General features: G+C 47.7%; 1 protein-coding gene across 12 annotated transcripts in view; it reads right to left on the bottom strand.

The window, feature by feature from the left end:
- Window positions 1-26,989, bottom strand: part of CELF6 (CUGBP Elav-like family member 6) — a 230,026-nt gene that overhangs the window by 34,322 nt on the left and 168,715 nt on the right. For 9 of the 12 annotated variants that reach the window (XM_050968352.1, XM_050968344.1, XM_050968341.1 and 6 more), the window contains 6 exons: window positions 26,620-26,763; window positions 24,086-24,230; window positions 23,607-23,756; window positions 21,849-21,911; window positions 14,713-14,793; window positions 13,547-13,690 (listed from right to left, as the gene is read on the bottom strand). In XM_050968352.1, coding sequence (XP_050824309.1) covers window positions 13,547-13,690; window positions 14,713-14,793; window positions 21,849-21,911; window positions 23,607-23,756; window positions 24,086-24,230; window positions 26,620-26,763 — 727 coding nt within the window. The remainder of the gene's footprint in view (window positions 1-13,546; window positions 13,691-14,712; window positions 14,794-21,848; window positions 21,912-23,606; window positions 23,757-24,085; window positions 24,231-26,619; window positions 26,764-26,989) is intronic. The other 3 variants (XM_050968340.1, XM_050968342.1, XM_050968343.1) reach the window with 3 other exon arrangements.

The raw sequence follows: 26,989 nt of genomic DNA, 5'->3' as shown, positions 1-26,989 counted from the left end.
TGCTGAGGCGCCAAACCCTAGAGGTGCTCCAGATCATGAGGGTGGGAGTGGAGTTCCTCAAAGCACTAGACAAACATGAGCCCAAATGATGACCTGAAGTTCTGATGGAGCAAGAACCCCAGAGGATGGCATCTGGAGAAAATACCTGTTTCTTTAAGAGCAGCTGTTTAAAATGTGAGACAGAGAGGTGTATCTATTACTGTAGTGCATAGGCGCCTCAGGTGTAGACCAGAAGCTGTGGAAACATTGAACATAACTATGGTCTCTGCCCCAAAGAGCTCACAGCATTTTCAGTTATCGCAATGCAATTTCCTGCTGGGGCCCTGGCTGGGAGAGAACCGTAAGGAGTGGAGTAGGTGAACCAGCATGATGCTAAAGCTCTAGTCACAAAGAGAACAAGTGAATTCTGCACTGGCAAGGAAGTGTGAGACTCAACCCATTGCGACATGGCTGCAATTTGGGAGCCCAACACACCACGCTCCATAATGACTTTTCTTACCTTCTCCAGCGTGTAACTATTCCAAGCTGTTATAGTGAGTTCTTCTGGGAAGCCTTACATTGAAATGAATGCAGTGCTACATCTTAAAAGACATGCTTTGAACATTTTAACCCAAGAATAAAAGGGTTCATTATCACTGAGTCAGTTGCACAGTTCCAGATACCTGATGTGCTAGAAATGCCAGGGAGAGACAAGAAGACATTGTTGCTACTAGTGTTCTCGCCAGAAACTGTGTGTAATTAATATATCTGGATGAGCTTTGTAGATGAGCTGTGGTGAGAATTGGGCTGGGACTCTAAACTGGAAACCCTCTGGAGGAACAGTGGAATTGGAAGACTCCCAGACTGTATATTATGTATATTATATATTATCACCTTCCTTCCCCTCCAGTTTCCCGTTCAACTTTAGCCAACACAGCTGAGGCATGTATAAGTTTTACTGACAGTATGTAGGCAAGGGTGGGCGTGTGGATCTGTGTATGGAGCATGACTGTGAATATGATGCATGAATGTGCAGGAGCGTAAGGGACTGTGGGTGCATAGAGTAGTGTGACAGCTTCCAAATACAAGCATGTGCTCGCCTGTGTATGAGTTTGCAGGCATGTGCGTGAGTGTAGAGGCGTGAGTGGGGAAGGGGTGGCAGAAAGGAGAGGAGAAAAGGGAGGTAGCAATGATAATAATATTTCCACTCTTTCTTCTTAGCATGCATGGAGGATTAATACATGTTTGCACAATGTTTCCCAACTACTATTATTACATTGCTTGATACCTACCAGCCTCCCACACCCAAAGCAGCAGGAGCCAAGTGTCCAGCATGACTCCTTGTACTAGGAAACCAACTTGGGACAGGTGACTTTTACCCCCAGATTAACCACTAGGAGCTGTCCTGCCTCTCCAATACACTCTTCCAATGCACTGTTGATCACACTGCCCTAGAGGGATGGTGAAGGTTACACTGCATGGCACTAATGCCTCCCAACATTGTCTATTACCTGTGCATCACGCTCATGATTGTATGCAGTGTAGTTGCAGCCATGCTGGTCCCAGGATATTACAGAGACAAGGTGAGTGAGGTAATATCTTTTATTGGACCAACATCTGCTAGAGAGAGAGGGAATGTCTACACTGGCAGAGTTACAGCATCGGGAGCTACAGCACCGCTCAGAGAGCATTGAAGGGAAACCGCTGTTGTGTGTTCATACTGTCAGCTGCCTGCATACTAGTGTGTTCACACTTGTGGCACTTGCAGTGGTATTCAGAGCGGTGCACTCCAGGTAGCTATCCCACAGAGCACCTCTTTCTCTTCTGCTGCTAAGAGTTGTAGGAAGGCAGAGGGGGTCACAAGGCATCCTGGATCCTGTCCCAATGCCCCATGATGCATTGCTTTGCATCCCAGCAATCTCTGTGCTTCCGTCCGCATTTGGCGCCATCTTTCAATGGTTTATGTACTGTGCGTCCTGCCTCTTCTGTCTGCAGGAATGGATCCCGAACTGTTGATCAGTGTGCTGCTCGCTCTGACCAACACATCACTAGTGGCAGTGGAGTTATTTCTTAAGCTACAAAGGCAAGAGGAGTGCGATATCGATCTCGCCACGCGTAGTAGCTACAACACAAGATTGCTTGTGGCATTCATGGAGGTGCTGACAATGCTTTTTGGCTTGGGAAACAACCACCGAGTGGTGGGATCACATCGTCATGCATGTCTGGGATGACGAGCAATGGCTGCAGAACTTTTGGATGAGGAAAGCCACATTCATGGGACTGTGTGCTGAGCTCACCCCAGCCCTGCAGCACAAGGAGATGAGAATGAGAACTGTCCTGCCATTGGAGAAGTGCGTGATGATTGCACTGTGGAAGCTGGCTATTCCAGACTGCTACTGATCGGTCGCTAACCAGTTCAGAGTGGGATCGTCTACTGTTGGACTCGTGTTGACGAAAGTCTGCAGGGCCATTAATCACATTCTGCTCCGAAATACCATGATGCTGGGCAATGTGTGTGACATTGTAGATGGTTTTGCACAAATGGGCTTCCCTAACTGCAGAGGGGGCAATAGATAGCATACATATTCCAATTCTGGCCCCAGACCACCTAGCCACTGAGTACATTAATCACAAGAGGTATTTTTCAATGGTTTTCCAGGTGCTTGTGGATCACTGTGGGCGTTTCACAGACATTAATGCAGGCTGGTCCGGAAGGGTGCATGACGCATGCATCTTTCGGCACAGTGGCCTGTTCAGGAAGCTGCAAGCAGGGACTTCCTTCCTGGACCAGAAGATCACTGTAGAGGAAGTTGAAATGCTCATTGTGATCCTGGGAGACCCCCACCCTCAGCCATGGCTTATGAAGCCATACACGGGGCAACTTGGCAGCAGCAAGGAGTGGTTTAACAACAGGCTGAGCAAGTGCAGAATGACTGTTGAGTGTGCTTTTGGCCATTTAAAGGCCTGCTGGCGCTGCCTCTATGAGAAGCTGGATCTGGCCAATGAAAATATTCCTATGCTTATAGCTGCATGCTGTACGCTTCATAATATTTGTGAAGGGAAGGGTGAAAGCTTCACTCAGGGCTGGACTGCAGAGGCTTAGTGCTTGGTGGCTGAGTTTGAAGAGCCAGAGACCAGGGCTATTAGAGGGGTGCAGTGCAGGGCCAGAAGGATCAGGGATGCCTTGACGCAGCAATCTGAAGCTGAAAGCCACTAATATTTGTTGCTATGCTTCGGAGTGCAGTGCTTGTAATGTTAGGAGAGGATTGTGATTGGTGCAGATGATGCACTATGAAGGTTTAAGATAGTCTGTTGCTTTGCAGGGCTCTGTTTGCTTTCAATTAATAAAGATTGCTTTCAAACCAACACAATTCTTTTATTAAAAAACAACAATCGGAGGAAAGAGTCAAACAAAACAACCCATCAGCAGTAAGGGAGACAGGAGAAGGGAAGGTTCCAGGAGGAGGTGGGGTCCTTGGACAGCTACAAATTTGTGTATGTCTAGGGATCATATCCAGCCTTCTCCTCTGGAGTACAATGCCAACGGGTACTGTAGTTCAGCAGGACTGTGAAGGGGGAGGATTGGAATGCTGCGGGTATAGACTGGACACAGGAAGTTGATAAGAGTGTGTTGGCGGTGTCTGGGGGGCGCGTGGGAAAGAGTTTTGAGACAGCGGCTGCAGGGGAGGGTGGGCACGGAGCTGCTCAGTTTGCAGTGCTAGTATCGCCTGCAGGGTGTCCGCTTGGCACTCCATAACGGTTAGAGTCGCTCCATGGCTTCATTCTAGTGCTGCGTTCTCCTTTCGGTCCCTCTTTTCACTATCCCGCCACTCCTTCAATTCCTGTTTTTTGGCCGCAGAGTGCATCATAACATCATGTAGAAAGTCCTCCTTAGTTCTTCTTGGCTGCTTTCTAATTCAGGGCAGCCATTCAGCCGGCGATAACAAAGAGGGAGACTGGGCTCCCAAGATCATCTCTGTGAAGTTTAAATGCAACATTTTACAGAAGCAGTATTGTTTGCAACACAGAGAACACTGGTTCAGTAATTTGAAACACAGCCAGTACTCACACACCTGTCACTAACTGGCTGACCCCAGGCAAGCACACATTAGCCACAAGACCCCCAAAATGGTGAGTAGCCACTGGGACAGGGTAAATCGCTCTTCCCGGACTCTGCTGTACACTGGGCATGTGGCTCTTGGGGAGAGCCAGCACTGTAGGTGGGGACCGGATAATCATCCCTGTTCCCACACTTTCCACAGCATGTGATCATTATGGAAGATATCTCGCTGCTGAGGGTGAGCAGGGAATCAAGGGAGGGTCCTCTCCAAGACTGCAGCTTCCACCCTGGCTCGTATGCAGCTCGCCTGTGTGCAGCAATGATCTCTTCCCCCCCGTCTCGTGATGGCACAGTGGCATGGCAAAGTTACTCTTAATGGGGAAAGAAACAATGCAGCTCTGCTGAAGAACCTGTAGCTGCAGATTACCCAGTATCTCCACAAGAGTTTCCTGGAGATCTCTGAGGCAGTTTCCCATGAAGTGAGGGAGTCAATCAAAAGCCTGTTCCAACACTCAGATGAGGCATGCGGTGGGAGACAAGCCTGCTTTCTACAACCCTCCTGCCCCCAACAACTCATTTCAGCAATTCCCCAAATCAGATCCACTTACCAGGGACCTACTCTCGTGTTTGCACTTCGCCAACATCTGACAGCTGTGACTGGCTAGCTTCCTCCTGGGTAGAAAAGAGCTCCTGGTTGCATGCATCTCTGATGTCCGAGTCATCCTCTGCCTCTTGGTCCCCCTTCCTCTCCACAGCTTCATCCAAGATTTCCTCCTTCTGGTTCGGTCCACTCTTGACTGGCACGCGAGCCACCAAAGTATCCACAGTGATCTTTGCAGTGGAGGTGAGGTCACCAATGAGTATTGCGTTGAGCTCTTTATAGAACTGGCAGCTCATGGGTGCACCACCAGAGCAGTGGTTTGCCTCCCGTGCCTTGTGGTAGGTGTTCTACAACTCCTTCATGTTTACCCTACATTGCAATGTGTCCCAGTCATGGCCCCTTTCTGTCATGCATTGTGAAACCTGTCCATAGGTATCATAATTCCTACTGCTGGAGTGCAGCTGGGACTGGACAGCCTCCTCTCCCCAAATGCTGATGAAGTCCAGCAGCTCAGCATTGCTCCAAGTGGGGGATTGCCTGGTGTGTGAAGCAGGCATGGCCACCTGGAAAGATGTGCTGAGACCACTGCATGCATCACCAAGCAAGCAGGAAGGGGACTTTCAAATTTGCAAAGGAATGTATGGGGTGGGGATGATGGTTGGTCACCTGAGGGCAGGGCAGTGGAGTTCAATCCTATGACCAGAGAGGTGAGAACAGGCACTGTGGGACACCTCCCGGAGGCCAATTGCAGCGCTGTAATCGCCACGGTGTCTACACTGGCACCGCAGTGCTGTAGCCCCGGCGCAGAAAGCTGTATGCTTCTTGTTGGGGTGGTTTTTTTACAGCGCTGCAAAGCCGCAGTTTCTGTGCACTAATTGGCTTGGCAATGTGTACAGCTTAGGAGTTATAGCGCAGAAAGCTGCTTTACTGAGCAGAAACTTGCTAGTGTAGACAAGGCCCAAGACAAGCTTTCGAGCCACGCAGAGCCCTTCTTCAGGTCTACAGAATGTACTCAGAGAGTCACAGCACAACACAAGGAACAGATTGTTTAGAATAAGTGATTAACCCATATTTCAAGGGACCATTCAAGGTGAAGGAGTCTGTTAACACCCCTGCAGTCATAGTGGGGTAGAAGGGAGGGGGAAAAAGTCAGTTTGTGGGGGTTGTTAGTGGATTTTGTTGTAATAACCCATGATTCCAGTGTCTCTGTACAGTCCGTAATCTTTAGTGTCAAGCAGTGTTATGAATTTAAGCTCCCAGGCTGGTCTTTTGAAGGTGTTGTGCAGGTTTCCTTTGAAAATGATGACCGAGAGGTCAGATATAGAGCGATCATAGATTCATTGTGTGAAAACTGTTCACCCCCAGGTGACAGGGTGTTATTGTCTTATCATTTTCCTGTGCGAGTTCATTCGAGAGCTTAGCGAATGGTTTCGCCCACATAGTTGCTGGTGTACTGGATGAGATATGCCACATGTTGTCAGGTTTCAGAGTGGTAGCTGTGTTAGTCTGTATCAGCAAAACCATCGAGGAGTCCTTGTGGCACCTTAGAGACTAACAAATTTATTTGGGCATAAACTTTCATGGGCTAGAACCCACTTCATCAGATGCATGGAGTGGAAAATACAGGAACAGGTATAAATACATGAAAAGATGTGAGCTGCCTTACCAAGTGTGAGGTCAGTCTAAGTATGCCACATTCCTCAGGCAGGATGCACCTCCCTTTGCTGAATGATCTATTGTACCAAGGGTGTCCCATTGATTTCAGTGGGATGCTAAAGGATTGCCACAGCACATTTGGAGTGGAAGACCAGCTGCAAAGCATCTTACCAGTGTGTCGATAGCTTATATAAAAGCATATATTCCTAACCCCATTCCCAGGATTATTCCAAGAGTAGTAAAACCCCACCCGAGGCAGCCTATAGACATGATGTGTCTGTGCCTAATAACTGGCCTGAAGCAGTAACTGTAAGGTGAACACACTGTAGTTTACTTGGTTCAGGTGTGTCAATGTTGAAAGCAAAGACAGCTGATCCCATGCATCACAATAAAATCTCCTGTATTTCGCAACCCACAGCTTTCCAAAATGCTTGACAGCCCAATGTACAGCAATCTCCGGGGCACAGCATAGCCAGAGAGGACAGGGGACATGGGCACACCTCTCATCTTAAGGAAAGGGCCAGGGGATCTTTAGTACACACACAGAAGACCTTGAGTTTTAAGGTCACTAGCCATAGGCCAGTACTCAATTTTTCAGCCTCAGAAAACTGATGGGATGAGTTGAGTCTGGGGGAAGGGAATCAAACCTGTGGGTTTGAGGAGTCTAACTGCTTTGTCTGTGACACTGTCTCCCACTGGGGTAGCACTCCTCCCACTGGGGTAGCAGCATGTGCCAGGCAGGGATTTTGTTGTTACTCCCAGGAGTACAAGATTTCAAAACAAGCCATGACTCCTGCCACCTTCTTTTGTCTGTGAGCTGAGTGCTGAGCAGGAGTGGGTGGGGGAATGGGTTGGCCACACATGAACAAACCTCCAGGAGAGCTGCAGAGTGAAATGCTGAGATGCCTGGGCAGCTAAAAGATTCCCAGCCTCTCACTACTTACTCCATTTCCACGACCTCTTCCCTTTTCACTGGGGCTTCCTAGTGCAAGCTGGTATGACAAACACCTACCCTAAGTTCATTTGATGTTATTCATCCATACTTTGATTAAACCTATGTGGCCCCCATGACCATAGGGGTGCCTTGAATTTTTTCATCTACTTAGCCTTACAACACCTTGCGAGATAGGTAAGAACTATCATTTCCATTTCACAGAGGGAGCACTGAGTCACAGACTAAGTGACATGCCCAAGGTCACAGAGTCATTTGAGTACTGTGCTAGTACCCTAGCCACTGGACCAACCTGTCTCTCTGCCTGGACCAGTCCCGTGTGCTGAGTTTGCTCACGTGAATACAGGCCTTTTGATTTTTTGGCTGCATGGGTTTGTTCGGGCCTTCAATAGCCATGAAATAACTGGGCTTGAGCTTCAGCTAGCGTAAATTGTTCTAGCTCCATGGACCTCAATGAAACCACACTTCTGCTGGCCAGCTGAAGAGCTGGCCCAAGGTATATATGGACATGTTTGTAGGGGTCTGTTCTAGTTAGTGGAAAGTGAAATCAGACAGACTTTCTGCCATGACTGCTTTCTATTTTTAACTGATTTTGGACACTAGACTGCTGGCCCCTTTTATAACATTCTTTGTACACAGAACAGTGACTATGCAACATTAAACTGATCATTATGTTACACCTGCTGCCTGAGCAGGTCCTGGCATGAGATAAAGACTTGGTTAGGGAGCTGACCTCAGGGTACTTCCATCCTCTATACATAAAGAGGGCTGTGTAAATGTCTTCACACACCCTCTGGGCACAAGTGTGTCTTTGTCCCACCTCTGCAGGGTTGGGAAAGCTTGTGACATTTCACCTGAAAACATCTTTTCTCCCTAATTAATATATTTTTCTGCCCACCAAGGAAGCCACACCTGGTCCAGGACTTAGTGACCATGAGGCCTACGTCAGAGCAAAGGACAGGAAAAATAGTTATTCTCTGGGATGACTCTGTACTCCTAGAGGTAGTATCTAGCCATGATGAAGCCTAAGTGCTACCTGGCTCATCCCAGCTGACTTGGGGAATATCTACCAATCATCCATCCACTCTCCTCTAGGAAGCCCATCACCATAGTATCAGTCCTCCTTGTCTTACCTGGATGGAGGTATGCACTGCACTCCAATTGCCTTAGCCACCACTGCTTGTCACAACCTCAACAAACTGTGCTGAGGCATCAGGCTGCCTCACTGACTGACAGGAACTGCAGTGTCTTGCTCTATACAACTCTTTTCAGGGCTGGCCATTGACTAGAAGGCTAATGCATGACATCCCTCTCAAGTCCTGGTACCTACACAAGCAGTGCATTGAGACCTTAAAGAGAAGTGATTTTGTTTGTCATTTTCTTCAGGCCAAGGTCTATAAAGTCTACAAAGTCCAGGCACCATGTTGTTTTCTTGGAAACTGGAGATGGTGAGGGGGAGGGAAGAGGTGGAAAGCCGACATGTACGCAGGAGCATGTGATTTGGACAGAGACATCCTTTAAGGGAAGATCTATTAATGGAGATTCACTATGTCCTAGTTAGGAGGAGAGGATGGAAGATGATAAAATACAGGTAGGATCTGATGAGAAACAATCAAATGAAAAAGAGTCCCATTCAGTTACAAATGCTAGAAGTCTAAATAATAAGATGGATGAACTAGAGTGCCTCATATTAAATGAGGATATTGATATAATAGGCATCCCAGAAACTTGGTGGAATGAGGATAATCAATGGGACACAGTAATACCAGGATACAAAATATATCGGAAAGACAGAACAGGCTATGCTGCGGAGCTGTGGGGGAGTGGCACTACACGTGAAAGAAAGCACAGAGTCAAATGAAGTAAAAATCTTACATGAATCAAACTGTACCACTGAATCTCTATGGATAAATTCCATGCTCTAAAATTAAGACTATAGCAGTAGGGATATATTACCAACCACCTGACCAGGATGGCAATAGTGACTGTGAAATGCTCAGGGAGATTAGAGAGGCTATAAAAACAAAAAACTCAATTATAATGAAGGATTTCAACTATCCTCATATTGACTGGGTACATGTCAAGTCAGGATGCGATCGACATCTTAAATGACATTCTTGGAGCAACTAGGCCTGGAACCGACAAGAGGAGAGGCAATTCTTCATTTAGTCCTAAGTGGAGCACAGGGTCTGGTGAAGGTAGCTGGAACACTTGGTAATCATGACTATAAGTAAGGATATGTTTTAGTCATGGGTATTTTTAGTAAAAGTCAAGGACAGGTCACAGGCAATAAACACAAATTCACAGTCCGTGACCTGTTCATGACTTTTACTATATACCTGACTAAAACTTGGGGGGAGAGGGGTAAGCAGCTCTGGAGGCACCGTAGGTGCTTGGCTGTGTCCCAGGGGGTGGGGGTGGGGCCAGGCCCAAGGGTGCCATGGATGTTCATGGGGAGGTTGTGGCCTGGGTAGGAGGCATCACAGCTGCTGGGTGGGAAGGAGGGTTGGTGGGCCTGGGGCAGGTTCCCTACCCGGCTCCTGGGAAGCGGTGACCTCCAGCTCCTAGCTTCACGTGCTACCTCTGCTCTGTCCCAAGCGCCCCATCCCCTGACTACCCACGGTGCCCCTGGGGCCGCCCCCCCCAGCACTCAGGGCACCTTCCCATTGGTTGGGAACTGTGGCCAATGGGAGTTGCGGGGGAGGTGTCTGTGGGCTGGGGAGTTGTTGTCACCCTTCCAGGGAGCCCCACCCCAATAAGCACTGCCCCGCATCCTAATCCTCAGCCTTGAGCCCCCCACCACCCAAACTCCTGCTGCTGGGGGGTGATGGGGCCCAAGACTGCCCCAGCAGCAGCCGGTGTGACTGGTCCAGCGGCTGCCTGAGCTGCCTGAGCAGCTCCTGGGCCAACCACACGGGCCACTGCAGAAGTCATGGAGATTATGGAAAGTCACAGAATCCGTGGGTTCCATGACCTCTGTGACAAACACGGAGCCTTAACCATAATATAATTAACCGTAACATCCCTGTGGCGGGGAAAACACCACAGCAGCCCAACACTGTAGCATTTAATTTCAGAAAGGGGAACTACACAAAAATGAGGAAGTTAGTTAAACAGAAATTAAAAGGTACAGCACCAAAAGTGAAATCCCTGCAAGCTGCATGGAAACTTTTTAAAGACACCATAATAGAGACTGAATTTAAATGTATATCCCAAATGAAAAAAACATAGTAAGAGAACAAAAAAGTGTCACCGTGGTTAAACAACAAAGTAAAAGCAGCAGTGAGGGACAAAAAGGCATCCTTTAAAAAGTGGAAGTTAAATCCTAGTGAGGAAAATAGAAAGGAGCATAAACTCTGGCAAATGAACTGTAAAAATATAACTAGGAAGGCCAAAAAAGAATTTGAAGAACAGCTAGCCAAAGACTCAAAGTAATAGCACAATTATTATTATTATTTTTTTAAGTACATCAGAAGCAAGAAGCCTGCTAAACAACCAGTGGGGCCACTGGATAACCAAGGTGCTAAAGGAGCACTCAAGGATGATAAATCCATTGCGGTTAAACTAAATGAAATCTTTGCACTGGTCTTCATGGCTGAGGATGTGAGGGAGATTCCCAAACCTGAGCCATTCTTTTTAGGTGACAAATCTGAGGAACTGTCTCAGACTGAGTTGTCATTAGAGGAGGTTTTGGAAAAAACTGATAAACTAAAAAGTAATAACCACCAGGACCAGATGGTATTTGCCCAAGAGTGCTGAAGGAACTCAAATGTGAAATTCAGAAGTACTAACTGTAGTCTGTAACCTATCATTTAAATCAGCTTCTGTTCCAAATGACTGGAGGATAGCTAATGTGACGTCAATTTTTAAAAAAGGGCTCCAGAGGTGATCCCGACAATTACAGGTTGGCAAGCCTGACTTCAGTACTAGTAAAGAACAAAATAGTCAGAAACACAGATGAACATCATTTGTTGGGGAAGAGTCAACATGGTTTTTGTAAAGAGAAATCATGCCTCACCAATCTACTAGAATTCTTTTGAGGGGGTCAACAAGCATGTGGACAAGGGGGATCCAATTGATTATAGTGTACTTAGATTTTCAGAAAGCCTTTGACAAGGTCCCTCACCAAAGGCTCTTAAGCAAAGTAAGAAGTCATGGGATAAGAGGGAAGATCTTCTCATGGACTGGTAACTGGTTAAAAGATAGGAAACGAAAGGGAGGAATAAATGGCCAGTTTTCAGAATGGAGAGAGGTAAATAGTGGTGTCCCCCAGGGGTCTGTTCTGGGCCCAGTACTATTCAACATATTCATAAATGATTTAGAAAAAGGGGTAAACAGCGAGGTGGCAAATTTGCAGATGATACAAAATTACTAAAGATAGTTAAGATCCAGGCAGACTGCAAAGAGCTACAAAAGGATCTCTCAAAACTGGGTGACTGGGCACCCAGTTCAAATTTAATGTTGATAAATGCAAAGTAATGCACATTGGAAAGCATAATCCCAACTATACATATAAAATGATGGGATCTAAATTAGCTGTTACCACTCAAGAAAGAGATCTTGGAGTCATTGTGGATAGTTCTCTGAAAACATCCACTCAATGTGCAGTGGCAGTCAAAAAAAAGGTAACAGAATGCTGGGAATAATTAAGAGAGAGATAGATAATAGGACAGAAAATATCATGTTGCCTCTATATAAATCCACGCTATCCCCACATCTTGAATACTGTGTGCAGATGTGGTGGCCCCATCTCAAAAATATATATATTGGAATTGGAAAAGGTTCAGAAAAGGGCAACAAAAATGATTAGGGGTATGGAATGGCTTCCATATACAGATTAATAAGACTGGGACTTTTCAGCTTAGAAAAGAGATGACTAAGGGGTGGTGGAGGGAGATATGATACAGGTCTATAAAATCATGACTGGTGTGGCAAAAATAAATAAGGAAGTGTTATTTATTCCTTCTCATAACACAAGAACTAAAGGTCACCAAATGAAACTAATAGACAGCAGGTTTAAAACAAACAAAAGGAAGTATTTTTTCACACAATGCACAGTCAACCTGTGGAACTCCTTGCCAGAGGATGTTATGAAGGCCAAGACTATAACAGGGTTTAAGAAAGAACTAGATAAATTCATGGAGGATAGGTCCACCAATGGAAAATAGTCAGGATGGGCAGGAATGGTGTCCCTGGCCTCTGTTTGCCAGAAGCTGGGAATGGGTGACAGGGGATGAATCACTTGATGATTATCTGTTCTGTTCATTCCCTCTGGGGCACCTGGCATTGGCCGCTATCAGAAGACAGGATACTGGGTGAGATGGACCTTTGGTCTGACCCAGTATGGCCCTACTTATGTTCTTATGAATGAAAGGAAGGAAACCCCGGACATCAGGGCCAGCTCCAGGCACCAGCGCAGCAAGCAGGTGCTTGGGGCAGTCAATGGAGAAGGGTGGCACACCCGGCTCTTTGGTGGCAATTTGGCAGCAGGTCCCTCAGTCCCTTTCCAAGGGAAGGACTTGCCGCTGAATTGCTGCTGAAGAATGAAGCGGTGGCAGTTAGAGCTGCGGCTGAAGTGCTGCCGACCGCGGCTTTTTTTTTTTTTTTTTGCCGATTGGGGAGGCAAAAACGCTGAAGCCAGCCCTGCCGGACATAATATTCCACCAGTTTCACTTCGCTGGAACCTTGCCACAAAACCCTGGGGATTTGGGTATATTTCATGTTGCAGAAATCAACTTTTATCCATTTCTAAAGAGAACATCTCAGCCTCTGGAACACAGTGAGACCTGTGCAAGCAACCTCCCTAACCAGGTAACCTCCTGTCCAAATGGAATGCGCTAACATACCATCTCACACCCTGGAGTACGGAGTACCATTCTGTGCCACTTCCTTCAGAAGCCAACCCAGGAGTGTTGTTGATTCCTTGAGTGGTCAGTCCTTTCAGACACGGTTCCAGTTTATTTATGTAACAGATTGGACATACCAATAATTATGTGACTGCAGAGGCGATGCAGGGTCTAGTCTGCCATCAGTTCAGGAAGAAAGTGTTCATATGCGGATTGCTTTGTGTGTAACTGGAGTGGGACTGAAGAAATGTCCCATGTGTTTCCCAAATAGCTCAGATTTGCTGGTAAACCTGGCCACTGATTGACTTAATTGGCTTCTTAATGAAGCATAGCATCACTATGCATCAAAATGCTCTTTCGTGTGAAATGCAACAGGAGACCCAACTATCCAAAGGAGCCAATGCTGCAAAACTCCTCGAAGGAAAGATGAGAACAGGTTCTCTGGTACTTACCAAAGCATTTACTTTGGTTCGTGGCACGATCAACAAAGACTTTGGCAGAGATGACATTGCCAAAAGGCAAAAACATCTGCATGAGCTCTGCATCTCCAAACTCCTGGGGCAGGTGATAAATAAACAGGTTACATCCTTCGGGACCTGGGATAACACACATGCACACACAAAGAACAGCCGCCCATTAGCAAAGAGGCCACACGTGCCTTCCTCGTCTTTCTCAGACTTGTGCAGTGTACTGTGTTTGAGCTGGTATTGCAATGAGCATCTTCAGCCACTGAGTCATCTCTCTAGTAATTACTAGTGCATTCTTTCAATCTACCCACCCATCTCTTTCTAAATGTGTCCAGCGACCTGTTACTCCATTCACCCATAGGCCCAGAATTGCTTTGCTAAGCCCTGTGTTCACATATCCAGCCATCCATCTACGGCCACACATTTCTCCCTACATCTCTAGGTCTTTTCATGTAACTGTTTGCCCATTCAGCAATATATCTAAATGTTCATTTGGCAATTCAGCCACTTCCTTTCACCAGTTCATTCAAGTCCCTGTGTATGCCCATTACTCTGTCCATCACCCCACTCCACCTCTCCAGATATGTTTCCTCCCATCTTTTTCTTTTAATTTTTTCACCCACCATTCCTGGCATGTCTCAATTTCCCAATTTATCTATTTGTACATCACCTATCACTTATCTTCTCATCCATCCTTTCCACTCATCTAAACATCATCTAACCATCAATCTCTGGGATTACATGAAAATACCTAGCATATACACACACATGCTACCAGTAATTCTTCTTCTGGGATACAGCTGATTTCTATTAAGCCTCTCTGGTAGCATGGACTTCAATCACTTACCTCAACCTGAGAAAATAGACCTGCCTGGATATTTCCTTTCAAAGTACTGGGCCTGCTTATTTATCTCCTGGCCTGGAAATCTTTTCTTCTGAGACCTTTTATGGTCTTTGAAGCAGCAAAGTCTAACAGCATTCACTTATCTTTTCTTTTTAATGGGCTCTCTTTTTCTCTCACCCTCCACACTACTTTATTGACCAACAGATGTTGCTCCTCAACCCCAGATTTGCCGTAGACCCAGCGAATGACCCACATCAATGAATTCATCATTCAGCTTGTCCCCTCCCGAATGTCCCCCCCCCCTTACCTTCTCTCTGCTGCTGTGGAATGATGGGAGCTTGCTGGGGAAAGGCCTGGCTGATTGGTGCATAGGCTGCTGGGTATGCTGCTGGACAACAGAAAAACAAAAGGGTCAAGCTTCAGAGGTCTGTTCTGCTTTGGTCTGTTAACACTCTGAGACGGCACAAACAGCATCCCCAGTGAACGGTTTGGAGACACTCAGGCATAGGGTCCATGTTTTCATGAGCCCTTCAGCTTCTTTTGCCTGACTCAGCTCTGAAAGCTGCAGGTAGCGCTGCTAATCTCTCCCAGAAAGCTGCTTCTGTTTTGTCCCAGAGGCTCCTAGTGCTACACCTGTGACATCCACAGTGTGGGACTCATTCAGGATACAGCTCACAAAAGAGTTTTCACTTTATGACATGGAAAAGGGGTGGAAAGGGATGGGCTGGGGAGGAAAGGAAACGATTGTGTCCATGGGAATGAAAGCTCCCACAGAGCACTAGGGTTCTGCACACCCTGGAGGACTGCAAGGAGAATCATTCTTGGGTTTTACATCCCACCTGAAGCAGAGCAGAGCCCACCCAGCACCACAGGGCATATTCTCCCACTGATCTCAGCCAGAGATCATAGCGTATAATTTGCTTCCAGCTGATCCCCTCTCTGTTTGGACCAGCCCTATGAGAAGTACATAAAAGGGAAATGGGCCGGGTGTCCCAGCAGAGGGGTACTGAGCGCATTAGCATGTGGACACAATTCTAGTCACAGAACTTCTCAGGACCATGACCCTCAGCTGGGGCTGCTGGGCTGGGCATTCATTTACCCACCCCGGCAGGGGCTCACTCTTTGTCCCTTGATGTAATCCAGGAAAGTGGCATTTGCTGGACACTTTTTGCTCGTCATCAGTACAGCTGCTAATCTACTAGATCCCTTTCTCAGTGTGACATTGACCAGGAATGAGGAGTAGGAGGAATTGTTGACCCTGGGTAGCAGGTTGGTCAGTTAGATTGGCTAGGTGTCCCTAGGGTGACCAGATGTCCCAATTTTATAGGGACAGTTCCAATTTTTGGGTCTTTTTCTTATATTGTCCTGATTTTTCACACTTGCTGTCTGGTCACCCTAGATGTCCCCCACATGGTTTCTGCTCAGTCTTAGAGCTGGAATCAAACAGCAGCATTTCTGAGGTTAAGAATGGCTGAGGACTCCTCTCTCCCTCCTAGAGAAAGACAGGAACAGGCCAGCCATTCCTCCCTCCCCAAACCCAGCACTACATTGCCGGCCCCACCCTCTCCTTTCTGCCATGGCAACTCTTCACTAGGGGAAGGGCAGCAGTTTGCTCCCCCATTTATAGGCCCTTCCAGGGACAAGAATCAGCCCTTGCTCTCCTTGCAGGGGCAGCTGGGAGGCCCCCTTTCCTCTCTGGGAGCTTCTGCCTGGGGTGTTTGGTTCTGTTCCATAACATCCTGTCTGGCAATGCATAGTGTCCAAATTCTTTCCAGACAGACGGGAGCTTCCTTTTCACGCTAAGGAGGAACACTATCTCATTCCTTCCTGCACACTCTGCTCCTTTCTTCTCCCAGTGCTATACTGAACATTATTGTAGTCATCTCCATATCTGATCTGAGCACCAGGGCAGATACCAAACCAACTCCTGGTCAGGCCACCCCCAACTCCAACCAAACCCAGCATGAAAATGTTGGGTTAACTTTCAACCACTTTTTCCCAATGCTTCTGCCCATCTGAGGCCCAGTCTGGCTGGGAAGCAGAAGCATTTGAGTACAGTGAAACAAGCTGTCCTGCTGGTATTCCTGGTTGGATGAGAAGCAGGAAGAACTTTAAATCTACTGTAAAATCCTGTTCTTATGAGATTTATGGTCCATTCTGCAGATCCTTGTGACCATTTGGAGGCAGCACAGACAGCCTCAGAACTTGTGGGGATTTATCCACATTGAAGCTCTGAAATCTCTGAGCTTTGTCCATTGTCACTGCACAGCAAGTCCCGCACTCTTTTTGTGTTCAGTGCTCAGCTGATCTGTGGACGCTTCTGCTGAAGTTGTATCATCTGTCAGTCGGCATTGCTCCAGGCACCCCAGTTCATGTCCATGCCTCCTGCTTCTCGTGGTGCCTGACTCTGCTCTTAAGCCAGGTTAACAACAGTGTAGCCCCACTGACTCCTGATTTACCTCTGTTTCAGAGAGATCAGAATCTGGCCCATACGTGTCAGAGTGTGAACCTATATACAACCTGTTCACCTATGATGAGACATGTGGTATGACTCTGCACATGCTAAATAACATAAACAGAGGGAGCAACCTGATCTACCTGAACACTGGTGTAAGGCAAATTTGGGTTGTATTCCTCGCTCTGCCACTGACCTGCTATATGACCTTGGACAAGTCATTTCCCTTCCCTGTACCTCTGTTTCCCTCCTATCCTTTGTCTGTCTTGTCTATTTAGAATCCAAGCTCCTTAGGGATGGTGCTGTCTCTTGCTATGTGTACGTACAGCACCTAGCACAACGGGGCCCAATCCCAGCTGGTGCCTGTAGATGCTACTGTAGAACAGAGAACAGTAGCAATGAACATGGGAGAGCTAGATGGTATTTCACCTTTCAGATACAGTACATATGTGCAATGGACAAGCTTCTGCGCTCAGTCCCACGAGTGGTGCTCTGCCGAGCTGCAAACACTGCCACAAGGACTCCTTGTTGTTTTTGCCGATACAGACTAACATGGCTACCACTCTGAAACCTGCGCAGAGACGCTGGCTCAGTGCTGCAGTGTGTTTTAGACAGCATGCTTTTAACGTAAATATGGATTTTTCTGTACTGGTAGAGAAACACTTAATTAACTGGATGAAATACCCGAGAGAAGAACTTTGTTTACAGCATTATTTTTCCAGAATGAAAAGGGTGCCAGCTACTATTTCAGCTTCTGAGGAAGCTCTGAATAGCACATGTGAATTGTCTAGAGTGAGGGGTAATTCCAAACATGTTCATTATAAGGCAACAAAAGGAATCAAAACCCACAGCTTGCAGACATTCAAAGGGTCTCTTTTCAGTGTATTGTGCAAACTTTCTAGCCACATGACTCCCTGTAGCAGGCTGGACACAGGTGAGGGTCCTGCAGGAAAGTGTTGGGTGGGATACGCTGAGGCAGGTATTTCCTTACCCTTCCTAGACATTAGGGAGGTAGGAGTGGCCTTCCAGTGAGTGGGGGCCAAGAGTGTGAGCTAAGCAAAGCTTAAGGAGGAATCTGGGAAGCAGCCAACACTAATGAGAAGACTTGTGCTTACTTTCGTGTATTTTCATCCTTGCTATGAACTCATTTGAAGTAAATGGAGAAATACTAGGGATGAATTTGGCCTGCAGGATCTGATTCCTATTTTGAGCTCAAGTTACTCCAGATTTACTCCAGTATAACTAAGATAAAACCCATCACTTCATTTCAATGTAAATAACCATTTTCCTTCTCTCACTTTATTATTGCTCTATCAGGGCCAGATGGTAGGCTGATGTAAATCAGGGCAGCTCCACAGAAATCACTGAAGTTACCCTGATTTACATCTGCTGAGGATCTGGTCCTCAGTATTTATACAGCATCATCATGTCCTCCCTCAAGGACAGTTTTGTTAGGCTAAATAAATAAACATGACTTCTTTATTCTTTGCCTGCTGATGGAATTCTCACGTCTCTGTGTCACTTTGGTTTCCCATGTTTGAATGTATATCTTCTCAGTTTCTATTGTAAGAGAGCAGAAACCAGACCTGCATATGGTATGCCAGATGCTGTCTCACCTCGGGTTTGTAGCCTGCAGGGGTATGTAACTACAGTAGGTTCGGAAGGATTCCGTTTTAACCAGTGCATGTCTATAACCTATTAATTCTCCCCCATCCCAAACCCCAGGGAAAAATGATTCCACTGGTGATGATCAACATTAACAGAGAGGAAATTTTTAAAAATTAAATTAAATTGGAGAGTTGAGAAGTATGTGTGAGGGAGAACTGGCTTCCCTGCCTTCTGCACTCAGGTTTCTCACACTGTATTGATTCAGAATGTAGCCCCTTTCTAGGATTTGGTTTTATTCACAAACAGAATTCCAAGAGAAATACAAAAGCCAACCCAAGCCATCTTGGCAGCTCCCAGGATTCTTCGCTGGGAGTTACTTAGGCCACACCTTATATCCAATCTGACTAGAGAGGTCTGTCTTTTTCCTTTGTGTCTGTGTGTGGTAACAAGCCAGCTGTAGTAGTGAGTCAGCAGAAAGGCAGGATGGTTGTGTGCTTCAAGTACTGGACTGGAATTCTGGATATCTGGGTCCACTTTCCAACTCTGCCACCACAGACTCTCCCTGTGGCCTTGGACAAATCACTTAAATTTCTGTGCTCAGTTCCCAACTATAAAATGGGAATAAGAATACTTTCCACGCCTGTCTTGTCTGGTCAGAGTGCAAGCTGTCTGGGGCAGCAACTGTCTCTTACTATGCGTCTGCACAGTGCCTAGCACAGTAGAGTTCCAATCTCAGCCTTTAGGTGCTACTACACTACTTCTACTGCTACTAACAGTAACTCAGTTAAACCTTTCCCAGCAGACCTTTCCTCAAATCCTGCTCAGAGGGTGAGGTTTTTCAGGCAAACCCTGCCTGCCTGCCAGCCCCTCCCCCGCAGAGTGCTGAGGCAGCGGGGGGAGGTGAGGGGGTGGAAGATGTGGGAGGGGCAGCGGTGGTGGCAGCTCACACTTCCGGGAGCCGCAGAACCAAAGCGCAGTGAGGGGGGAGCTGGGGTGGCGCGCCTGCCTGGGCTGCAGCCCAGTGCCCCCCCGGGGGGCTCCTGCAGCAGATGCATGTGGGTGGAAGTCCCCGTGCGCCCCCTGGCTCCCCCCTCACCATGCTTGGGCTCTGTGGCTCCCGGGAGTATGAGCTGCCGCCACTGCCACCCCTATCACAGCAGGCTCGGGGCCCCACACCCCGGCGGCTCACACTCCCAGGAGCCACAGAACCCAAGTGCGGTGACGGGGGAGCCGGGGGGTGCGCCTGTCGCAGGTCTAAGGTGCGGCTGATGGCACCGCTCAGCCTCCTGCCGGCCTGGGGTTCTGTTCACTCAGCCGGCAGTGGGCTGAGTGGGGCCAGCAGCCGGGACTCCAGCTGGCAGCCACGTGCCAGGCAAAATCAGCTCGTGTGCCACCTTTGGCATGCGTGCCGTAGGTTGCCAACCCCTGCTCTAGCAGTATCCCATCAGACCTAAAAATAAACTCTTACATTTAGAGCTGGTCAGAAAATAGATTTTTTCCCCACAGAAAATTCTGATGGAAAAATCAAAATCTGAATATTTTGGCTGAAAAACAAACAGAAATATTTGTTTTTGGAAATGCCACTGTGGTGCCTCATGGGAGTTGTAGTTAAGTGCCACAGGCTCCCATTGTCTACTATATCCCAGACTCCCTGGTCAGACTATATTATCAATGATGCACCATGGTTATCCCTCTTGGTGGAAGTGGTGCATCATGGGAGTTCCTGGCCACAGTAAATCATGGAGATGTAGTCTGGGAGGGGAACTGGCCCACAGAGGAAAATGGAGACATGAGGTGCCTGAACTACAACTCCCACAAGGCACTGCAGCAGTATTTCCATACTGAAATATTTCAGTTTTCAGGCATTTGGCTTTTCAGTAAAAAAAAAAAAAAAAAAAAAAAAAAAATTTGGTGGAAAACATATTTTTTGCAAAAGAATCCATCTAGTCAAACCCCCCGTTTTCTGTCAAAAAACAGTTTCAATGGAAAATTTTCAACCATCCCTGATTCAATTATGAAAGTCCATGCTGACCTTACATTATGATTTTATTTCTCAGTCTGTTAGATTCCCATTTCCTACAGTCCTCATATTTTGAACACAATACAACTATGAATATCTGTTTTTTTTTAAATTTCCTGCTAGTACAAAATTTAAGCTGATAAAAGAAAAAACCAACCCCAAAAAACCTTTCAGGAAAAAACGCCTTTGATAGCATCAACAACAAATAAAACCAGAATCTTCGCAAAACTAATTAAGAACCTCTGCTTTCTTTCAAGTGATCTCTCAGCAGACTACCTACTAGAACTGTACTGACCTGATCTTCAGCCCAACTGACTCTCAGTCAGCATTCATACTGAACTGGTTCTCCATTACCCCACATCTCTCTAACGCTCTGAGGCTGCCTCCTCCCTAGCACTCCTTTAACGTATATCTGTGCTGCGAGTGAGCCTCCCTCTGCTGAATTATCTCAGACTTATTTGCACTAAAATTTTCATCCTACCCACTAATACCTTAAATTAGTCAGCGTCGTGGGGTAAAGCCATGTAAATGAGCAACCTGGGGTAAGGCCATGTAAATGAGCACATCATGTAAATGAGCTCAGAACTATTTCCTGGCTTCACTGCTGGGGATAGAGCTCCTTCAGGAACAAGCAGAAAGATTGGGGTCTCACCTCTGCTCTTTTCTGGGGTCTTTGCAAGACTTTTCCATTCTCAGCTTCCGGACCTTTACTGCATAGATTCTAAAGCTAGAAAGGATTATTGCTATCATCTAGTCTAGGGGTTCTCAAACTTTTTTTGCTGGGACCTCCTTTGAAAATATTTCAGACTGTGACTTCCCCCCAAAAAAAGTGATGTCCCCTCACACCATGCCACCCTTACTTCTGTGCTGCTTCTGGTGGCGGCACTGCCTTCAGAGCTGGGCGCCTTATCAGCAGCTGCCACTGCTCTCGCAATGCCCCCTCACCCACAATAGTCTTGCGACCCCCTTTTGGGTTAGGACTCCCAGTTTGAAAAACACTGATCTAGTCTGACCTCCTGCCTAATCAAGGCTAGAGAGTTTCACGCAGTGATTCTTGCACTGATCCCAACAACTTGTGGTTGTATGTCTTTTAAGAAATGATCTCATCTTGACTTACAGATGCCAAGTGATGGGGAATCCATTGCTCTCCATGGTTGCAAGTAAGAAGACACGTTCACCGAAACATGCAGTTGCAAGATCTTGCTAAGTGTCCCTTTTTCCTCCCTCAGTGCTCCCACCCCATGCAGTTCTTTTCATGGTCATTTCACTTAAAAGCCACAGGGCAACAAAAACAAACCAAGAAACAGAGAAAGAGCGCAAGGCAGAGACAGAGGGAGAACTGCAAAGCAAAGTTTGAGACCTGCATAGTGCTGCATGCCTGCGTAGGCTTGTTGGAGGGGATCTGCCACAGTGGGACTTTGAGCTGGGAAGAGAAAAGAAAGGAGAAGGAAGAAAGAGTAAGCAAGATAAATCAGAGGAGAAACAGGTTTTGCAGCAGGAGCAGCCAGCAGGAATCGCTCAGAGATACAGCAGATCATTTGTCCTCCTATCATCTTCCTGTTGGCTTTTTGTCCCCTGTCTCCTCCCACAGCTCAGCAAAGCAATCTGCAGTGTACTGAGAAACAAAGTAATAGACACACTCCTGATCACTGTTAATTGCTCAGAAACTAGGGGATGCCGAATGCTCCCTCTGAAACATTTATGCCTGAACTTCTGAGGCACCAAGTGCTCTCCATTCTCAGTGATTTTAATGGAAGTGGAGGGTTCTTAGGCCCTTTCTGAGGGAAGGAGGTTTTTATGAGGAAATTGGAGAGTGTCCAGGTTCATGTCAGAGACCAGCTAGCATCTGGAAGCCATATTCTAGTGAATCGTGACAGAGAACCAAGTGAACAGAGCTGGGTGGGAAATGATCTTGTTCAGCAAAAAGTTTTGATCTTTCAGTGTTACTTTCAATCTCAAATCAGGACAAACTGTCAAAACTCTCAAAAACTGGCACGAACTGAAAATCTGAAAAAAACAAGTCGTTTGGGATTAGCCGAAATGACCCGTTTTGATCATTCCAAACCGTTCCGTCTCAACGTTGACTTTTTAAATTGAAATACAAACTAACTGTACATTGACGTGTGTTGTGAAATGACAAGTCGTTTGAAAACAGAACTTTTCACAGAAGAAATGTTGAAATAGGACATTTTTGACAATTCCATAATGTTCTTCCCAATTTTTTTTCAAAATGGGAATTTTGCCAAAGCCAACCCATCTCTGCAAAGGTTGATATAGACTAATAGCATCTGAATAATTCCTACCCAGCTCTGACACTGAACACTCCTCTCTGCCACTGAGTGCCAGGATGCAGCACATCAACCAGCAGAGACGCCGGGGTCTGGATGTGGCCCCTGCCCTAAATGAACTACGTACCACTCTCCTGCCAGCAGGGCAGCCTTCCCGAGAGCCCTGTGTCCCATTAGTTAGTAGCATACTGCATGGCATTTCCTCTCTGAGCAGACACCCAATGGGTACTGTTTCGGGTCTTCCTGATGCTGGACAGATAGGAGCTGGTGAGGTGGAGCTGAAAGACCTGGTATCCTATCACCAGTTGCCTGAGCCATCCAGCATATCCCTGCTCCTCACCTAAGCCTGTTTGAAAGCAGCGATCTAGGGGTGCTCACTCAGCTTTTCTCTTTGCTCCTTTAGAGCCACGCAGGGCCATTCACGCATCGTGCCTTGTCCAGGGTGGCATGGTGCTGCTTTGCTCTAGCAGGGAGCTCTGTGACTCAGAGGGGTACAATGACTCACCAAGTTCCTTCTGGGCATAGCCGCTGCACCCCACAGCAGTGGCAGGTGGGGAGGAGCAGAGGGAGGGCATGGCCCCAATTCCTCCCTGCCACTCTTGATAGGGGCGCTAGCCCTCTGGTATCTGTTTGCTTAGGTGAGCACAAGGGCTGCAAAGGTGGCCCTCCTCTGTCTAGCTGACACAAGGGTGGGGGAACGTTTGTGCACCCACACAGTGCACGCCCCACCACCCATCTCTCCTTCAACAGCCAGGCACAAGCCAGCCCAACAGCAAGAGTGTTGGCAGAACATTCCCAGGCTCCTCCCCTCTTCCTTCCCCAGGACCTACCTGGGTACGGATGGATTCCATTGGTGTAAATGGTCTCGGATGCTGGCTGCCCATTGGTCTGTGGTGGGAGGGGGCTGAACCCATTCACCCCAATGGGCGTGGCTATGCTGGGGACGGGCGCTGTGCTGATCCCTGGAGGTGTGCTTGTACCTAACCCCCAAAGAGAAGGGGGTGCAGAGGAGAAAGAATGAGAGCTTTAGCTCTGGGTCACTCGGGGAGGCTGAGGGGGGGATTTAGAGGCCCACGTGAGAGGATCTGTAGCTGAACAGCGATTGCTGGCTTGTTTGCTTTAAACAAATCATCATGTGGGCAAAGTTTGTTAAGAAAGGAGATTGCGAGTCCCCGTTGCATGCCTGAAGAAGGCTTCCTAGTGCCAAGAGGATCCACCCCATGTTTTACCAGACAGGTGCTATCCGGCTGCCATACCAGGATCTGGAAACCCACCACAGAGAGACTGAACAGGGTGGGGTGACAAATACCTGATGAGGGGGTCATAGGAGCAGCAACTAGTCCGCTGACGTTAAAGGCTGCCATCTGCTGCATTTGGGCTGCGGCGATGGCTGCCATTGGGTTCAGGCAGGTCCCTTGTGCTGCAGCCATCAGGGCTGCCTGCTGCTGCATTATCTTAAGGAAAGAAAGAAGGAAAGAGGGAAGAAGCAGAAGAAAAAGAAAAAGAAAGAAAGATGGAAGGACAAAAAGAAAATGAAGAAAGGAAAAGGAAAGAGAAAGGAAGCGGAAGAAGGGGAGAAGGAAGGGAATTGTAAATTAGCTTTTCTCTGTACCCAGGAGCCTGTCATGCCCTCCTGTGTAACTTTCTTCACTGTGGCCTGCTACAGCCGAGTTGTGTATGGAATGATAAGCAGAGGTGAGCCTGAGTTCCTGACATTTTTCCGTCAGTTCCAGGAGGAGGAATGGGTTCCCCAGGGATGTGTGGCTGCAGCTCCAGTTCTAAACTGGCCCATACTTCAGGGAGGTTTTGGATCTGGGGATTTTGGGCTGAGTCTGTCTCTTCCCTGGCCTGTTTCTTTGGGTGTTTAATGGTGTGCGAGAAAATATTGCACAGCAGAGAGTGAGCGAATTGTATGTTATCTTTTCAGTCTGCCCAGTTCTGTTAGCAGCACTCTTCTCTTTGGGTCAGGAAGAAATGGATTCAGCCACCACAACAGGACTTGGGCTCATACCAAATACCTGCACTAGTTTACAGTGCTGAGGGTACCCAGAGGCTGCTGCTGCATGGCAGCCTTCAGTTAACAGGGAACACCAAGGTCCTATTTTCTAGCTATCTCTAGGGGCTTTGAAGACTGAAATAAGAGAGCATGTTCAGAAAAGCACTGTGCCAGCATCCCTCCCTTGGACAGAGAGGTCTAAGGGTTTGGCTACATTTGGAGCTGTACAGCGCTGGGAGTTAAAGCTGTCATCGTACAGCTGTGTAGGGAAAGTGCTGCAGTGTGACCAGACTGACAGCTACCAGCGCCGCAGTGTGGCCACATTTGCAGCATTTGCAGCGGTGTTGGGAGTGGTGCATTATGGGCAGCTATCCCACAGAGCACCTCTTCCCATTCTGGCACAGTGGGTTGTGGGCAGGGGGCGGAGGGTGCGGGTCATTCTGGTTCCTGTCCCAATGCCCCATGATGCATTGCTTCACATCCCAGCAATCCCTGTGTTTCCGTCCACATTTGGCGCCATGTGACCCATTGAAGAGTGCTTACTGCCAGTCACTGCACTGTCATTATCCAAATCATTGCTTTGCCAAGCACAGATTCACAGATATTAAGGCCTGAACAGATCGTTCTCATCTGGTCTGATCTCCTGCAAAATACAGGCCAGAGAATTCCACCCGCGCCCACTGATTACTGCCTCTAGCCCTTTGGAATGAAAAGTGTTTTATGACATATTGTGTCCTGCTCCGTTCCACTTCAACACTGTCTCCTAGGCTCTCATTGACTGAGTAGGTGCAATGGTTATGAAAGTGAGAGACTGACAGCAGTTGTGCAGTGAATGCATCCTTCCCTGGCAACTCAATGTGACCTGCTAGTCTATACCTGGGCCTCTCATCAACAAAGATCTACCAAGCCAGGATGATAAATTGTATAAAACTGCACAGCAGTTTTGGAAAGAGAGAGACTCGCTGCTTCTGTGCATTGCAAGGTGCCTTCAACAGCGGGACACTTTAAAAGCATGCGCGGTGCAAAAGCAATGCATGACGGGTTAAATTGAGGGGTTGATTTTGGCTTGAATGTGAATTTGCCAGTTTTGACTGGTGCATATTGCAATACATTTCAGACATGATTTCAATATGGGGGCGGGGGGCCTGTAATTTGGTATGTCTAGCACACAACTAGTCTTGTATATGCCACTTAAGACAGTAGCCACAAAAAACAGAGGAAATTCTTGTACAATAAGCCACTAGTTAAGTTTTTTTGGCCTCCAGCCTGATGAACTTAAGGGAAGTAGATGTGTCTGCTCCTGGAGCCCCACTGCTTTGCGGTAGGGAGAAAGGGCTAGCCACGGTTGGAGTGGTCTCACTGTTTGGTACAGCTCTTCCAAAGCAGTGGGCATACCAGTTCCCACATGCACTGGACCTTAGTGTCTAATAGCTGGGCCTTTATGGACACCAGGACACCCTACTGCTAAGAATGTATTATGGGAACCCTTGAGCTAGGGCATCTGCAGTACACATGAAGGTATCTATATCAGCTCTTTGAAGGACACTCAAGTGCAGTGCCCCACATCTGTGATAAAGGATTCACCCCCCATCAAGACCGGCTCTAGCCATTTCGCCGTCCCAAGCACGGCAGCACGCCACGGGGGGCGCTCTGCCGCTCGCCAGTCCCGTGGGACCAGTGGACCCTCCGCAGGCACGCCTGCGGGAGGGCCACCGGAGCCGCCTGCCGCCCTCCCAGTGACGGGCAGAGCGCCCCCAGCGGCATGCCGCCCCAAGCACGCGCTTGGCACGCTGGGACCTGGAGCCGGCCCTGCCCCCCATCCCATCTGATCAAGCAGCATTTCCTACCGCTTGCGTATATGCTCCATAGGCTCCAAACTGGATGGTCATTGGGTTGAAGATGCCCAGTTGTCCTGCCATCTGATGCATCCGCCTTAAAGTCCTTTCCTTGTCTGTGTCTGCAAATTTCACCACCAGGCTGGAGGAGGCTCCCTAGGGGAAAGAGAAAGTATGGCTGCATCACTTCTGCATGTGAGCGTTGGCTGCAGGCAGCTAAGTACGCCCTAGAGCAGTGGTTCTCAAACTAGGGCCGCTGCTTGTTCAAGGAAAGCCCTTGGCGAGCCGGGCCGGTTTATTTACATGCTGTGTATGCAGGTTCAGCCAATTGCGGCTCCCACTGGCTGCGGTTCACCGCTCCAGGCCAATGGGGGCTGCAGGA

This window comes from Gopherus flavomarginatus, chromosome 9, assembly GCF_025201925.1.
Source record: "Gopherus flavomarginatus isolate rGopFla2 chromosome 9, rGopFla2.mat.asm, whole genome shotgun sequence".
Classification (NCBI taxonomy): domain Eukaryota; kingdom Metazoa; phylum Chordata; order Testudines; family Testudinidae; genus Gopherus; species Gopherus flavomarginatus.
Note: the sequence above shows the minus strand (reverse complement) of the source record. Positions and strands in the feature narration are given on the sequence as shown.